This window comes from Mycteria americana, chromosome 16 (assembly GCF_035582795.1).
Source record: "Mycteria americana isolate JAX WOST 10 ecotype Jacksonville Zoo and Gardens chromosome 16, USCA_MyAme_1.0, whole genome shotgun sequence".
Classification (NCBI taxonomy): domain Eukaryota; kingdom Metazoa; phylum Chordata; class Aves; order Ciconiiformes; family Ciconiidae; genus Mycteria; species Mycteria americana.
The window spans coordinates 7,545,432-7,560,954 of NC_134380.1; the positions used below are offsets into that span (position 1 = coordinate 7,545,432).

The 15,523-nt window shown below is 38.7% G+C and overlaps 1 protein-coding gene across 7 annotated transcripts in view; it reads left to right on the forward strand.

The window, feature by feature from the left end:
• Positions 1-15,523, forward strand: part of LUC7L3 (LUC7 like 3 pre-mRNA splicing factor) — a 19,549-nt gene continuing 4,026 nt past the window's right edge. For 6 of the 7 annotated variants that reach the window (XR_012778147.1, XM_075519031.1, XM_075519032.1 and 3 more), the window contains exons 1-9: positions 1-194; positions 6,854-6,920; positions 7,941-7,980; positions 8,213-8,357; positions 9,643-9,717; positions 9,813-9,917; positions 11,005-11,166; positions 11,649-11,932; positions 12,481-12,641. Coding sequence is in view for 6 of the 7 variants with exons in the window: in XM_075519031.1 (XP_075375146.1) it covers positions 96-194; positions 6,854-6,920; positions 7,941-7,980; positions 8,213-8,357; positions 9,643-9,717; positions 9,813-9,917; positions 11,005-11,166; positions 11,649-11,932; positions 12,481-12,641 (1,138 nt within the window). In the remaining variant the exon portion in view is untranslated. The remainder of the gene's footprint in view (positions 195-6,853; positions 6,921-7,940; positions 7,981-8,212; positions 8,358-9,642; positions 9,718-9,812; positions 9,918-11,004; positions 11,167-11,648; positions 11,933-12,480; positions 12,642-15,523) is intronic. The other variant, XM_075519036.1, reaches the window with a different exon arrangement.

The following is a 15,523-nucleotide window of genomic DNA, read 5'->3' on the forward strand; positions in this document are numbered from 1 at the left end:
TCACTCTCAGCGGCGGCGCGGTCGGTCGGGGAGGAGAGGCGGCGGCGGAGCTGGTGGCGGTGTTTGGCGAGGGGGGATTCGGCCAGGAGGACACGATGATATCGGCCGCCCAGCTCCTAGATGAGCTTATGGGCCGGGACAGAAACCTGGCCCCGGATGAGAAGCGCAGCAACGTGCGGTGGGACCATGAAAGCGTGAGTGAAGCTGCCTCTCCCCTCCCTCCCTCCCTCCTTCCCATCCCCCTCGCAGGGACGGGGTTTTGTCGTAGCGGCACGGCCCGCGGGTGCGGGCCTACAGCTTCTCCCAGCCTGGGGACAGCTAACGGGGGTGGGGAGAAAGGATGAGGTGCCGGCCATGGGGGGGTTCCCAGGGCTTTGGCGGGGGTGCGGGTCGGGCCCTTCGTGCGGAGCCCGAGGCTGCGGAGCTCCTGCATGGCGGCCGCGGGGCGGGCTAGGCCCGGGGCGTTGCGCGGGAACCTCGCTGAGCCTTAAGATGAGGAGGAGGAACCGAGCGACCGGGAGGGAGGAGGATCCCGCCATAGCAAGGCTGTGCGAGAGGGCTTGCGCTGTTGTTTGGGCTGCTGGGAGGAGAGAGGCCTTGTGTTTGGGTTTCAGGGCAAAGGGGAGAGATTGTGTTCGCCGTGGCGTGTTCTCCGTGGAGTGTCGATAAACGGAAATAGGGGTTTTCTGAGAGGCCTGTTGGTGGCTGAGATCCGCCGTGGGGAAGAAGAAAAATAATGTGTTGGGGGGGCGGGGATTGTGGAATTCTGCTTTTCTGAGTAGAAGCCCGCTGGCTTGCACGAAGGGAGATGAGACAGATGTTAGTAGTTTGGAAGACAAGTGTCTCTGGATCTGTTCTTGAATATGGTATTGGGGAAGGAAACAGAAGGGTACAGGCGTGGTGACTTAACTATCTGGAGGTTGTAGCACAGGGAAGAGCCATAAGACTTTTGAAACCGAGGGTTTTGCGAAGAAAAGCTTGATTCCTTCCGTACTTTCTCAGTGAAAGGAGTTCCGCAGCTCGGGGGGGGGGGGGTAACCGAAACAGTACTGTTGTTTCTCGTACTTACGTATTTTTTGTTAATGTGGTGATTCGCTAATTTTCTGCAATAAATAGCTCAAACGAGACATTATTATTATTATTTTGGAGTGGGGTTTCTCCCCAGGTATGGTCGAGCTTTAATGAATTATGACCTTTAGTGACATCCATTGTAGTTGTATGTAAGTTATTTCACAAAAAATCAATCATAGTTACAAAGTTCCTATAGCTGCTTCTTTGGGAGAGATGAACACTCTGATTAGATACTCCCCCCCCCCCCCCCCCCCCCGATATATTTTTTGAGTTACAGTATATGTTAAAAGGAAGTATCAAAGTTACAATAATGAATTTATTATTTACGTGATAGGAATTTCTGTGGTTTAAGCTGAAAAAAGCATTTAGCTCTTCCCCCCTTAGCATTTTCTTGGGATGTTGTTAAATTGGGAGGAGGGAGAAGTGCTTGCTTTTGGCTGTTCTAAATTGCATCTGAATCACAGAGCTGAGAATCTCGTGTTTTCAAACGAGAGTTATGTAATTTTAAAGATGGCTAATACATGTTTTAATTTGTATTGGAATGCATCAGATAAGGTCAAATATATCTTGCCTTAGATTTTGCAAGTGCAAGGAACTCCCCCCCACCCCCCCTCCCCGCCCCGCTTGAAAAATACTGTTATATAGGTAAGCTGTACACATCAGGAGGAAATGGTGAGTTCAGGAAGTTTTCATGACTTTATTAATGTCTTTCTAGACTTCTTATTAACCAAATATCATTATTTAGTTAGGTGTTCAGTTACATATTTTCTTTTGATTCTGAACTCAAAATAAGGAGTTGTTCAGCTTTGGAAATATGAAATAAGTGGCTTGAGCCATGTTGGTCCAGGTAGAATAGATAAGGGGATTGTTTTGGTTTATTTCTCAAGGTGAGAGAGATTTTCTTTCTTGTTTTTTGTTGGTGGTGTGGGGTTTTTTTTGCCTCTTTCTCTTGAAGAAAGTAATCTGAACTTGATTAATCTTCAAATGAGCAAATATTTCAATTTTAGGCTGAAGAGATTGACTATAACCATAGGAATCTGTCTCTAAGCTGTTGTTCAGTTTTATTGTTTCAGACACTGTGCCTTGTTGCTTCTTCCCAGTCCTCCTTTGACAATTTAGAAAGTGGAGAGCTGTCCTCTGTCTGAGGCCAGTGGGAAATTTACAGGCTTAGGGTTGAGCCTTCAGTCTTGCAGGAACTGCTTCTGTTTGCTCCTGCTTTTATTTATGAAGTTTATAGGACCATAATTAAATGCAACCTCTCTGAAAGGAATGTTTCCATAGTTTCCAATAGTCAACTGATGAGTTAATAAAAAAAATTTACCGCTGTTAAAATGTGTTTCAGTTTGACTTCCTGCATCACCTAAAGGTTATCAAAACAAGCTCATCTCAATTTTCTTTATCATTTGTAAATTGCATCTAGGTGGATATCAAAAACTATATGGAAGATGCAATGAATTACAAGATAGGAGTAGGTTGTTTTGAAGGTGTGGAAGCAGAGTGTGTGACAGCTGAGCATTTATTTGCAGTTCTAATGAAACATGTTGATCATGTATTGTAAAGACTTTTGTAGAGCTTAAGTTCTTACTTTAAAACTTTGACATGATTAAAGCCTTTAATCTTAAAAAATTGAAATCCCAGTTGCTGTTTATTTCAGTATTGCAGTATGTCCTTAGATGATCAGTTCTAGTTTTGGCATAAAGACTTTCTGTTTTGTATGCAGGAGGAAATTATTAGTATCATATATTTTAGTCTTTCTGCTTACTGTCATATCCGTAGACAACGTATATTTCTGGAACAGTAACTTCATTGATTCATGCATTCTTGCTTTAATATGCCACCTATACAAAACAAGTTCATGTGGGAACAGCGATTGCATTGAGGCTGTTCTGTAGCACAAGAAAGCCCAGCATTGACTACCCGTGCTTTGTATAAGGCTTTGAGATTGTGATGGTTCCTTCAAGGTAAATTCAGTGTTTTCAGAAAGTGGGGAGGGGTGGAGAGCTGTTATGGACAAATGACTGTGAGCAGTTATCTCTGATAGGAATGCAATTTCTCAAAATGTAGATTTTGTATTCAAATTATGATTTGATGGTATTAGCTATTTATGATGTGTTACACTTTTTATTTTTTCTTAATGCTAAAGACCTAAATTGGTTTGTATCTGGATAGAATCTCAGAACTTAATCCTCCAGGATATAAGGGGTGAAGGACTTCTTACTTGTTTTCAAAGAATATTAGTAATGGAAGGTTATCTCTTAAGAGTGGGGTTTGGGAGAAGGGCTTAAGTTTGTTTGGTTTTGGGTGGGTGGGCATTGCTCATAAAATGTCTGATGCATGTGAACTTTAATGGTTTCAAATTGGTCCTCATCTATATGAAGGAATTTTGTGGTTTCTGGTTGTGTAAGCCGCAACCTGCTGGATTTTAGTCTTGGCCTTTTTACTAGGAATTGTCTGCCTAAAGGAATTTGCGTACATAATTGTTTGTTACAGTTGTATTGATACTTTTCCATCAGTAAATAATTTCTTGCAGAAGAGGAACATGTTAATGTAGAAGTATTGATGATATAGAGCTGTCAATAGTTTCTTTATATAGGAAAGCTTTCAATTGGTTCACAAACTCTGGAAGAGCTAGCCATTCTTGCTGTCAGCTTAGTCAACTTTGAGGTGAAGGATACTACTTTCCCACCTCCAAGAGATTTCAAGGATTAGTGAATTTGAGATGCAGTGGAAAGTTCCAAGTGTCTATCTGTATTTGTTCTAGTGTCTTATCGAAATGTGAGACCCTAATGGCTTTGAGACACAAGCTATGGCTAAGCCTGCTGCAGTAGTTTGACAGGACCATTCCTCTTTGTTACACCTTCTTGGTAGCGGAGTCGTCAGAATAATTTGGCAAAAAGGAGTAAGCGCTTGTCACCTGCATAGGTAAATATCCATACTAAACTGCCTGTTGCTCTGTTTCTGCAAATATGGAATGTATTTCCATATTACTTCTGACTTGTGCTAAGTGCAGCAGTCTGATAAGCCATGGATGAGTAATGCCATTTGAAGCATATCACCTCTGTTTCAGTCCTTTAACGGCTCTGTGATGCTTCAGCCGTTTCTTAGCCTTTTCTATTCTTACTCATCATTGATTACTTAAGACCGACTGTAAGTGCAGCTGACTGGCATCTACAGCTTGTCAAGGCAGAGGTACCACACTGTGAAGCTAAGCCAGAATGATACGTTTCAAGATAGCTGCAGGATTCTCTCAAGTAATGTTTTTCTGTTGAAGCAAAATCAGTTGAAGAGCATAATGAAATAGGTATGAGAGAGGGAGAAAATTGCTGCAGGCACACTAGTCTGAACCACTCTAATCTGAGTATTTCTCTGCAGGCTGCCTCTTAGGAGAGCATGTCAAGGAATTGACCAGGTACAATAACATCGAGAGCTAGTTAGGAGAAAATTACTGCAACTTTTCAGTGTGTGTGGCTTTAGTTGTTTGGTTGGTTGGTTTTTGTTTGTGTTTTTTTTAAATATATAAATAATTAATACAATGTGTGACCATGTTTAAGCTGCATATTTTAGTATTGGTCACTACAGTTTTTAGCTGTAGCCATCAATTCATAAGAGGAGGCTTTTCCTAGCCTCCTCATAAAATCATTTTAATTATTTCTGGTGTTGTGTGGGGGTTGGTTTTTTTGTTTTTTTGTTTTTTTTTTTTCTTTTCCTTCGTCATACTGCTGCCTCTATTAACTTTTCCTTTGCTCCTTTTGTTGCTGTTTATTTCAAAACTGTTACGGGCCAGTTTGCATGATTTTTGAACTTACAGAGGATGTTCTACAGCTCTTTTTACAGCATAATACGATCAGACCATTACTGTTGTGCTCTCTATGTCTTACAAAATTGTCTAATACATCCCTGAAATTTTCTGGGGGAAGCGCCTTTTCACTGACCCTAATACTTGGATGTGAGGATAAGAAAATGGAGGAGAAGGAGAATGTAGAGAGAAATTATATTTCTATTGACTAGTACAGGAGTTCATCCCAGAAACTGCTCCCTTGAAACAACTTGATATTAGAACAAGGGATATTGCAGCTTTCAGAGAAGAGAGCAGATTCTGAAACCAGATTTTGTCCAGTAGCTTTCTCCTTGCTTCCTGAGAAGAAAAAAGTTTGTAATTTTGTGTGGTGTTTTCTTAACTGTTCTTGATAAATTGTTTCAGATAAGTGCCACAGTGTCATAACCTGGATCATGGGAGAAGTATTCAAATTATATATAATAAAAGAGATTTTTGTTTTGCTTTGGTTTTTTGTGTCCATGGTTTGTTAGTAGGAAGCTTGATTGTTTTTCTGTGTAATCTGTAAAGCAGTCAGTCCAGTTTTAACTTCCGTAGTCTGATTTGTAGCCTGGCAGTTAGCATGGAAAAATAAATCAGACTGATCTAATTTGATCAACTGGTGTCACAGGCATTTCAGTGAGATGTTGGTGTGGAGTGGGTTTTGGGTCTCTCTCCTCACCCCTGTTTGTTAAAATACTTCAAAGTGTATCTTAGGAAATAATATGTCGCAAATCTTTGTCCACAGTATATGTGAGAGTAGTAGAACTAGGTTGTAATATGCAGTACCAATTATTAGATTTGCCAAATATTAGAAACTGGTGTAGCATAGAGATGTTAGAAGAATGTCCAGGCTAGTTTTGGATTGATGCTTAATTTATGGTAATCATGTCTAGGGGAAGGGTCTGTTGAAGCATTAATTATTTAAGATTCCTTATGAAGTTAGGGGCGAAAGTATTTCTGATTTTATCTTTTTGGCTGCTCTCATGGATCGACAGGAGATATTTGTGTGTGAACTTCAAGAACTGACCAACTTGGCTAGCTAAGCCCGTGCTCATGGGTGAGGATGAATAATCTTTTTAACAAAAGCTGGTTTTATCCCATCATATGTTAAGTATTTACTGGCTAGGCTACCAGGTTGTTTTTTTCCTAACTTCCTGGTGGTGTTTTTCTGTTATCAAAAAGAACCTGACTTGCTAATGTAAAAATAGGCTATGTAGAAACAAAACAAACCCTTTTTTAGTTGGCAGGAAACCAGGTTAAAATGAATGTCTTCTATGTCTGCCTTAAGAGCTATACGATGTCTCTTGCATATCATTCTTAATGTAGGGATTTTTAAAAGCATTGGAATGGGGAAGCTTTTGGATGTTGGGGATTTGGGATTTGGATTTTGGGGAAGCTTTTGCATGTGTGTTCTTAAGTCTTTTAATTGACATCAGAATCCTTGAGGCAGTACCTTATGTTTGAATGCTGATGGCTCCTGTTCTCCAAGCCAGTAGCATTAAAGAAATGGAGGATGAACACAAAATTGTTCTGGACAAGCTAAGAGGAAGTTGCTTTCATGCTTCCATGGGAGACATTCTCACCCCTTGTAGGTTTTCACGGTTAAGAAATTTCACAGTAACTTTTTTAATAGTCTAATCTGATTTAATTCCTTTGGAAATACCAAATACTATATTGTATTTACAAATAGGTGACACTTCCCTGTAATCTTAAAATTGAGAAATACCATTATCGCAATGGAAAGTGAGAATTTTGGTGTTTTCTTGTTAAGATGCACCCTTGTAGCACTTACTGCTATCAAGTAACACAAAGATAGAGGGTGTACCTCTGTAAAATTTTCACAAATTTTGCAGTGTACAAAGGGGATTTTTACACTGTATTTTAGAAAATAGAAGTGATTACTTAAAATTGCTAATTCATGAGGGAAAAAAAAATGATGCCTGTTTCTTTCTTCTGCTCTGTCAGGTTTGTAAATACTACCTTTGTGGCTTTTGCCCAGCTGAATTATTTACAAATACCCGCTCTGATTTAGGTAAGTCTATAAGTCTTGTAACTTTTATTCACTTATATGTAATTACAATTGAGCTGTTGTTTGCAAACTACATTTTTATTGTTTAATGCTCTGTCAAAACACTTGAAAATAGGCTTTTTTATTTTTAAAGGATTGCCAGTGATATAGTATGTTAAGAGCAATATTTATTCCAGATCCGACTTCTTCTAAGTGAAAAATTTTTTTTTTTCTCCCTTACAGTGTAAGCTAAATGATTGGGTGTGGGGTGGTGTTCTCCTCCTGAAGTGCTGGCTTCTAGTTTGTTTTTTTTCTACCTGGGCAGGGTTTTAACTTATTTTTGTGCGATTATACATTTTTGAGCTTCTTTGTATAAGAGACTCATTTATTGTAATAGTTATTACTGAAGGCCATCTCTAAATTACTAGTAGCTTTCAAGCCATGGTATGCTAACAACATGTGGTTTGGAGACAGTAACTAGGAAAAACAGGCTTCTTGTCTTAGCGTTAATTTCCAAGTCCATTGAAGAGCTCAATAGGCTGGGGAAGGTGGGGAATTTTAACATGACTACCTTCATGAACTCAGGCCACATACCTCCTAATTTTACTCTGAAGATCAATGTTTTAAGTAGCCAGTTGTTTATTACAAAGAACACTGTCTGGAGCTTAGGAAGTGCTTGGTTAAATTACCCTTCATGTGTCACTTTTCCTTTTTTTCTTTTCTTTTAAGGCCCCAGGTGTTTAAGGTATTATTTTGTTTGTGTAGTTTTCCCAATGTAGAACTTGATCTGGAAATTCTATTTTATATGAAGGCTTTATATGTCATTCAGAATCTTCTTTGGTTTTATAATTACTAAACCATATTGGCATTCTTTTTCTTTAATGTGTCTTTCAAACTCCAAATAAAGGAAGCAGAAAGGCAGGCATAAAAGTCCTTGGGAAGTGTTTATAGCTCTGTTCTATCACAGTGCACAAACAAATGCTGATGAAATATGAATACAGCATTCAAGAATGCAAGCTTAAACTTTTTGTGTGGTCTTTTTAGGTCCTTGTGAAAAAATTCATGATGAAAATCTACGTAAACAGTAAGTATGTTCGTTGATATGTTAATGCAAATAGTGTTTCTAGGATTCTTGAAATTTCCTAAAAGCAACCCAACCATGAGAAACTAATTGCTTTTTGATTTATGTAAACATTTATTTAAATGTATAATATTCTCTTACCTTGAGCAAGAATTAATAACATTGCAGGCTTTATTATTTATTTTTTATATATTAAGGAGTGACGTGAGCTTTCATTTTTAAAACATTTTACCAGGTATGAGAAGAGCTCTCGTTTTATGAAAGTGGGCTATGAAAGAGACTTCTTACGCTATTTACAAAGCTTACTGGCAGAGGTAGAACGCAGGATTCGAAGAGGCCATGCTCGTTTGGCACTGTCACAGAATCAACAATCTTCTGGGGTGAGTCTGGAAGAATCATTGAGGCAATGTTTCCTCTAGATAGCGTCTTCATGTTCTCTTTACCTCGTCTCTTCGGGTAAAATATATTGTTTTCCAGAAGGTTCCCATTAGATAAGTCTCTTCATCTGTTAGCCAGCAGATTGCATCTAGCCCTAATGGACAAGCCAGGTGGCTCCATAGTCAGCAAGAGTCCCTCTCTGTTCTCCCCATCTCTGTTTCCTCAGAATCAGTATCTGTTCACTGCCCTGGAACATTAATCCTGTCAAGTGTTGTCTTTACCCTGTTAACCTCAGTTTACCTTCTCTCCCTTAGCTGCACGTTCCTCCTTCCCTCCACTAGTAAGCTATATCATGGTGATATTACTGATGTAGGCAAGTACTGGGTCTTTCAGCAGCTGATGGAGCTAAATCTCCCTGTCAGCTGCCACCCTTAGGCAGTAGCCCCTTTCTGCTCCAGCACCACCATTGGCAGGCAATGATGGAATCACAGAAGTTTGAGAAAGAAATACTTCTGTGCAACTTCTCTCAGTTCCAAGCTGCATACTAGACAGCTGTTAATGAAAAGCTTAAACTGACTGGGAGAAAAATTGTACGTGTTTACTCCGCTCATTTTTTCTTCTCCCATGATTGGTTTGGAGCAGTGACTGTGGCCTGTGCTCTGAGAGTTTCCTGACTGCTCCTTCCTAGCCTTGCTCCTTTTTGCTGCCCCAATTAATTGTCCTGTGCAAAAGTCCAGTTGCTTCAGAAGGAGCTGTGGACAGTATCTTCAGTCAAGAGAGCTTACTGGCTGTGGAGTAGAGCAAAGGTTGTCGGGGAAGCAAATGTAAGTCTGTTCCACCAGCCCACAGAGAGGACACTACTAACAAGTACATTTTGGATGAAGTGATATTCTTTTTGCATTTATGCTCAGAAGTTGAATTTTAGAGCCCATGGAACTTCTAAGTCATACTTGAGTGTCTGCAAAGATATGTAACAGCTGCATGGCAGTTTCAGAGTTTAAATTTAGGACTTTGAATTCAGATGTTTTACCTTTTATGGGCCAGGGCCTTGAATGTTTTTGTTGATTTAGGGGGAATTGGTGTGACTAGAACTTGCTTCACTCAGCAAAAGTGGAGTAAGCTAAGCTGAGGAGCGTTTTATGTTAGACTAGAGTATTAGTAGATCTTCATGGGAGGAGATGCAGGAGGATCTGAAGTGTCTCTGGAATATGAGAAGACATACATTTGTGTGTTTTAAAGTTATTTTAACTAAAACAAAAATAAAAAACCACTTGTACTGTTTGGCAGGGAGCAGGACCTACTGGTAAAAATGAAGAGAAGATTCAGGTGTTAACTGACAAAATTGATGTACTTCTACAACAGGTGAGGGTTTTTTTACGCCCTGTAAGAGACATCTCTTGCTTTTGTTACTTGATTAAAAATTATAGTTGATTTTTTTTTTTTTAATTGTCCTTTAGATTGAAGAACTAGGTTCAGAAGGGAAAGTGGAAGAAGCACAAGGAATGATGAAACTTGTTGAACAGTTAAAGGAAGAGAGAGAATTGCTGAGGTCTACAACTTCAGTAAGTAATGTGTTTGTAGTTCTGTCAGACTTATTTCAAAATTAGCTGCAACAGTACATTCTTAATAACCTTGTCCTTACACTGAAGGCATGCAAGTTGTGTGCAGAATTTATTAGACAATAACAGTTAATCCAGTGTGTTGATTTAGCGTGCTACCTTGAGAGTGGGTTTCGTGCGCACAAATTATGAAGTTATTTACACAGCAGTCTTGGAGGTGAGCTTGCATCTTACTCTAGTTCAAGTCTCAGTTAAACTCTGCCTCCGCAATATTATTTCACTGAATTACCAATCTGACTGTGTTAGAGAAAGCCCTTGTGTTAGGTCTGCGACTCGAGATTGGAATCTGTCTGACTCTGAGAGCTACAGAAGCCAAAATTAATGTGTTAAGTAGCAAGTGCCTGTCAACAAAAAGGAGCTTATGTTTAAATATTATGTTTTGGAGTTTAATAATATGCCCAAATTGTGATTCATGTTTTTTAGTTCATAAATGTTGCAGGCAATAGTGTTTGTGTCCATACTATATGATTCATGAACATTGGGTTTATGTTGAACCCAATAATCACTTGGGTTTATGTTGAAATTCCAGTGTATTTCTCGTACGTCTGTTGAAACAGTGAATTAATTTTACTACCATCCTTTTAAAGAGAAGCCCAGCATTCCTTTTTGTATTTCTTCATGGGATACTCTAGCCTCTTCATTCCTTGAGATGTATTCCATGGTTATTCTGCAGCTCCAGACATCATCTTAAGAGAAAACTGATTTTTATTTTCCTTAATCTTGAGATTGCAAGGAAGCTGCAGATATGGCTATATACATGTTAATCCTTTGCAGTGAGGTATAAAGTTCATTTTGTGTGTTTTCTAATTGGCTCTTTCCTTGTGGCTTGCGTGGAATGGGCGTATGTAGCCTATTTTTGCCCTGTTCATCCTAGTAGGTTCAGTGCTCCAAAGACAAAGCATGCAGTTATGATTTTCAGTTTTCATTAGTGTGTAGGATTTGACAACAATAATGGTAAAATTCTAAACATCTTCACTGGCTTTTGGCTAAAACTTTTCTTTTGCTTTATCGAAATTTTTTTCTTTTGCAGACAATTGAGAGCTTTGCAGCCCAAGAAAAGCAAATGGAAGTTTGTGAAGTTTGTGGAGCCTTTTTAATTGTAGGAGATGCACAGTCCAGGGTAGATGACCACTTGATGGGAAAGCAGCACATGGGTTATGCCAAAATAAAAGCTACTGTAGAAGATCTAAAAGTAAGCATCTCTTCAGTTATTGAAATAAAAAATTGCTTGGAGGCTTCCTATGGTAAACAAAAGGCTGTCCAGTGGACGATTTCAAGTGGGTGAAATACTCCAAAGATGGTACATAAAAATTAAATGGAATCCCACTGCACATTTAGCATTGTGCTTGCTGACATTCTTTACTGTATGTGATTACACTAGACATAAGCAAAGATGTAAATTTAGGTGGGAATTTTTTGTGGCCTTTGTAAAGAACTGTAGTGTGGCCTCTGTTGTTGTGAGAATGACAAACAAAAAAGTTCTGCAAGGCAAAGGATTTCCATTTCAGGGATTTTAGAAAGTGCTTCTGTGTAGGCCGTCCTTTGTTTGGAAAAAAAAACCCTGAAATATTTTAAAAGCTTAAGCTTCTACATCCTCAGAATGAATAAACTAAGTTATATTGAATTATGTATCTTGATTAATCTTCATTTCTTTCTGTGAACTTTTTTTTTAAGGAAAAGTTACGAAAAAGAACAGAAGAACCTGACCGTGATGACAGGTTAAAAAAAGAGAAACAAGAACGAGAAGAGAGAGAGAAAGAGAGGGAACGGGAAAGAGAAGAGCGGGAAAGGAAGAGACGACGTGAGGAAGAAGAAAAGGAAAAAGAGAGGGCTCGTGATAGAGACAGACGTAAAAGGAGTCGTTCACGGAGTAGACATTCAAGCAGAACATCTGACAGAAGATGCAGCCGTTCACGAGACCACAAAAGATCAAGAAGCAGAGAAAGAAGGCGAAGCAGGTGTGTGTGTGTATTTTCACGTAACTTTCCAAAATGTAAAATCTTGTGGGGACGTGATCTGTCAGCCTGGGTCACATCACTGATTTGTTAGCTTCACTGTTCTTATCTCTAAGTGAAGACATACTTTACTGGTTCTCGGGATAAGCAACTTTGCTGCATGTTCACTGTCTTCTCTCCTGTTCTGGAAGTCGATGACACCATTGTGGTGGAAGTGGTCTTATGAAGGAGCTTTGAGTAGACAAATGCTCCCAAAGAACAGGGTCTTGTTTTTTCCTTAAGTTGGTCTTTAATTCATAGTAGTGGATATTTTGCACTGTGTGGTTGAATGTTTGAGTTGTTGGTTGAATGTTTGAGTAAATGAAGAAGGCAACATGAAGCCAGGTCTTATGTACTGAGAAGTACTTATATGCAGTATGGTGAGGCTTGTTTTAAATATTTGTTTTCTGCAAATAATGTATTAGAAAGTGCTACTGTTTTACTATTTTATCTTCTGAGTTAGAAAATACCAGCTAACATTTACATTTTTGAAATTTTCTCTGAATGTTAAGGAGTCGTGACCGAAGAAGAAGCAGAAGTCATGATAGATCAGAAAGGAAACATAGGTCTCGCAGTAGGGACAGGAGACGATCAAAAAGCCGGGATCGGAAATCCTACAAGCACAGAAGCAAAAGCAGAGAGAGAGAACAAGACAGGAAGTCAAAAGAAAAAGGTATGTTTGTGTGAAGACTGAGTTCGTATCAAGTTCTGAAACTAATCTTTCCCTAAAGTCTCAGAAGCTCTTAGTCTTTCAGTGAGTAACTGAAAGTTCTTCTTAGCATCAAATCAGATCTGTTTTTTTTAAGCTGTATATGTTGCTGTTAACCAATTTTAAGTGTTTTGTTCGTTCCAGTTACTGTTAATGCACATGCGTGCATATGTACACCCCAGTGTCCACCTCTTACCTGTTACAGTAGTTGTTAAAAGCTTATCACTTTGTCTGCAAATTAAGCGTGCAAGGATTTTGATGTATTTTAAGACCTGTTTACCTTTAGAAAAACATAAGCCTGTAATCAGATTTTCGTAAGAGTGAATATCTTCTATTCCTACTGTTAGCAGATATTTCTGTAATTACCCTTTGCTTGTACATGTTTTGTGGGAGATTGGTAGCTGGTTTTTCACCTGTACCATCTATTACTACTATCATGTTTCTTTATTTTCCTTTAATAGTGCTTTTAAGTTTTTTTGGTTTTGTTGGTTTTGTGGTTTTTTTTTTTTTTTTCCCTAATCTATGAATGCAGTCCAAGATAAATCTTGCAGAATTTCTGTAATGCTCTATATTACAATTTCATGCCCCCTCCCCAATCTCCTGCTCTTCCCCCCATCCTTCCCCCTTGTTTTTTTTGTTTGTTTGGGGGGTTTGTTTGTTTTTTGTTTTTTGTTTTTTTTTTTTTTTTAATGAAGTGAGATTTGCTTTGTCAATATTTAGGTGAGTCTCAAAGGAATGCTGTATTAGTCTTTGGAATGCTTTTATAGCAGTACATGCCATGTACAACAGCATTAATGGTGACTCACTGCTTCATCAAAGGCTGGTGTTTGGAAGCTTTACCTTTAAGTAGGATTAAAAAGAGCTATAGAGAGAATGCTACAGATTCACGTTCTGTGACAAGATACTAATTCAGTATTACTGCTAAATTTCCCCCTTTAAAAGTCTTTTGAAACTTCTGGAGGAATGTAATACTAACTCCTGGCTTAAACTACTGGCTCTGTTGGGGTGCTGACTAATGTCCAGTCTGAAACAGCCACCCCACTTCATTATTAGAGCTGACCGTCAGTAGTGGATGAAACAATTCTCTTACGTTTCTAAGGTACTTTTGAGGTTCTCTGGAATGAAAGGTGCTATGTGCATGTTTCTGGATTGCACAGGCTTGTTTGCCCTACCCTTACTTTTTCGTATTTATCCAGCAGATTAGTTCCCAAAATGTTGGTAATGACTTTGTATATTTTTCTTGCCTGACTTCCTTGGACCGTTTTAATTTTTCTGGTTTATACTACGGTGCATCTTTAGTATTGATTCTTCTCTCATTTTGCTTTGCCCTTTATAAGCAAGTGGTTCCTAGCTGCTTGCTCATTGGCAGTGGAACTGATGCGTAGTGTTTAAACCCAGATTCAGTATTGTAGCCTATATCTATCTATTTGTTACTTTATTCCTACCTGATATTGTGCCTTTTTTGCCTACTTTATGAACAGATTTTTCTGGTACTTAGTCAAGAATGTCCTATTCAGTATTCTCTGTGTATCTATGCATATAAATAACTGTGTTCTTATTTATTCAAATTTGGTCTGTTTTTGAGCTTAATGGCTTTTCAGTTCTTTCCTTAATCCTTCCATAAATAGAAGAGCTAGTGAACTTTCTTCAGCATCTCAACATTTTTAGTTTTAACTTGAGTGATTTCCTTGCTGGCCATTTTATTTGCTGCTTGCTACTTTCTTCCTCCAGAAATGAGAACAGTGAGGTGATGCTATGAGCTGTGATGAAAATTCCACCTGGGAAAATCAATTACTTTTTTTGGCTGTGTAATCATAACATTTGTAGAAACACAAATAGACCGTAGAGCAGGAGTGTAATGCTGAAGAAGTTTGTATTCCCTTTGTTAGGAAAATCTTTAATAAAAGAGAGGAAAAAAGGAAAAAACCAAACCAGTAGTATTTAACAAGCAAGCCTGTAATTTCTATGATGAAGCTGTAAACACCATTACATCCTCATGTTTGCAATATGGCATTGTAGGTTGTTAAGTAGATAGCTTTAGAGGTTCATATATCTGAAGTGTGTGGCTGGCTACCTGCTCTGCTGTTTGCACAAAAAGAAGTAACGTAGAAGTTAAGTCTTAACTTACTACATTTACTGCTCCATTGGGAATATTGGCTTCGGAACCTACTTGTCTTTATATCCACCATTGATCTGCAATTATAAAAGTAAGCAGCAAAGGCCTGGCTGTAACTACTCATGGTAGTGCCTTTCATCTTGAAATCTCAAACTGCTTTATAAACATGAATCTTAACAGGAAAAAAAGCAAGGCACAGTTGCCCAAGACTTGCCTACTGTTACACATTAAATTAGTGCCATACTTTGAAAATTCAGAAGTCCTGGCTTCTTGTTCACTAAAATACTGTGGAATACAGCGACCTTTAAGATTGTAAGAAAAAAGTATATGTAAAAATGGAAATACTTAATTTCTGACTCGAGTTTCAGGAACAGTGGTACGTTTGCTAAAGGAGGGAGCCTGCCAGCCGTAAGAACCAGCTGAGCATTAGCTTAATATAAACCATCAGAACGCAACTACTGTTCAAGTAAACTAACTTCAGAGTAGGTGGAATAAATAGTTTTGTGGGTTTTTTTTTTAAGAAAAGGAAAACATCTGTTCTGCAAGTACCCTCATTTTATGAGGGGTTAATACTGGAACATGCCTCCAGAGCACTCTAACTTGGCTCTTCAGCTTCCTTAATCTGGATTCATGTACTTATATAAAAATAATTAATTTGTGATTGTGTTTCCATGTTAGCGATTAAACCTTAGCAAATACTGTCAGAACACCCAAACCCTCAGTAATAGTG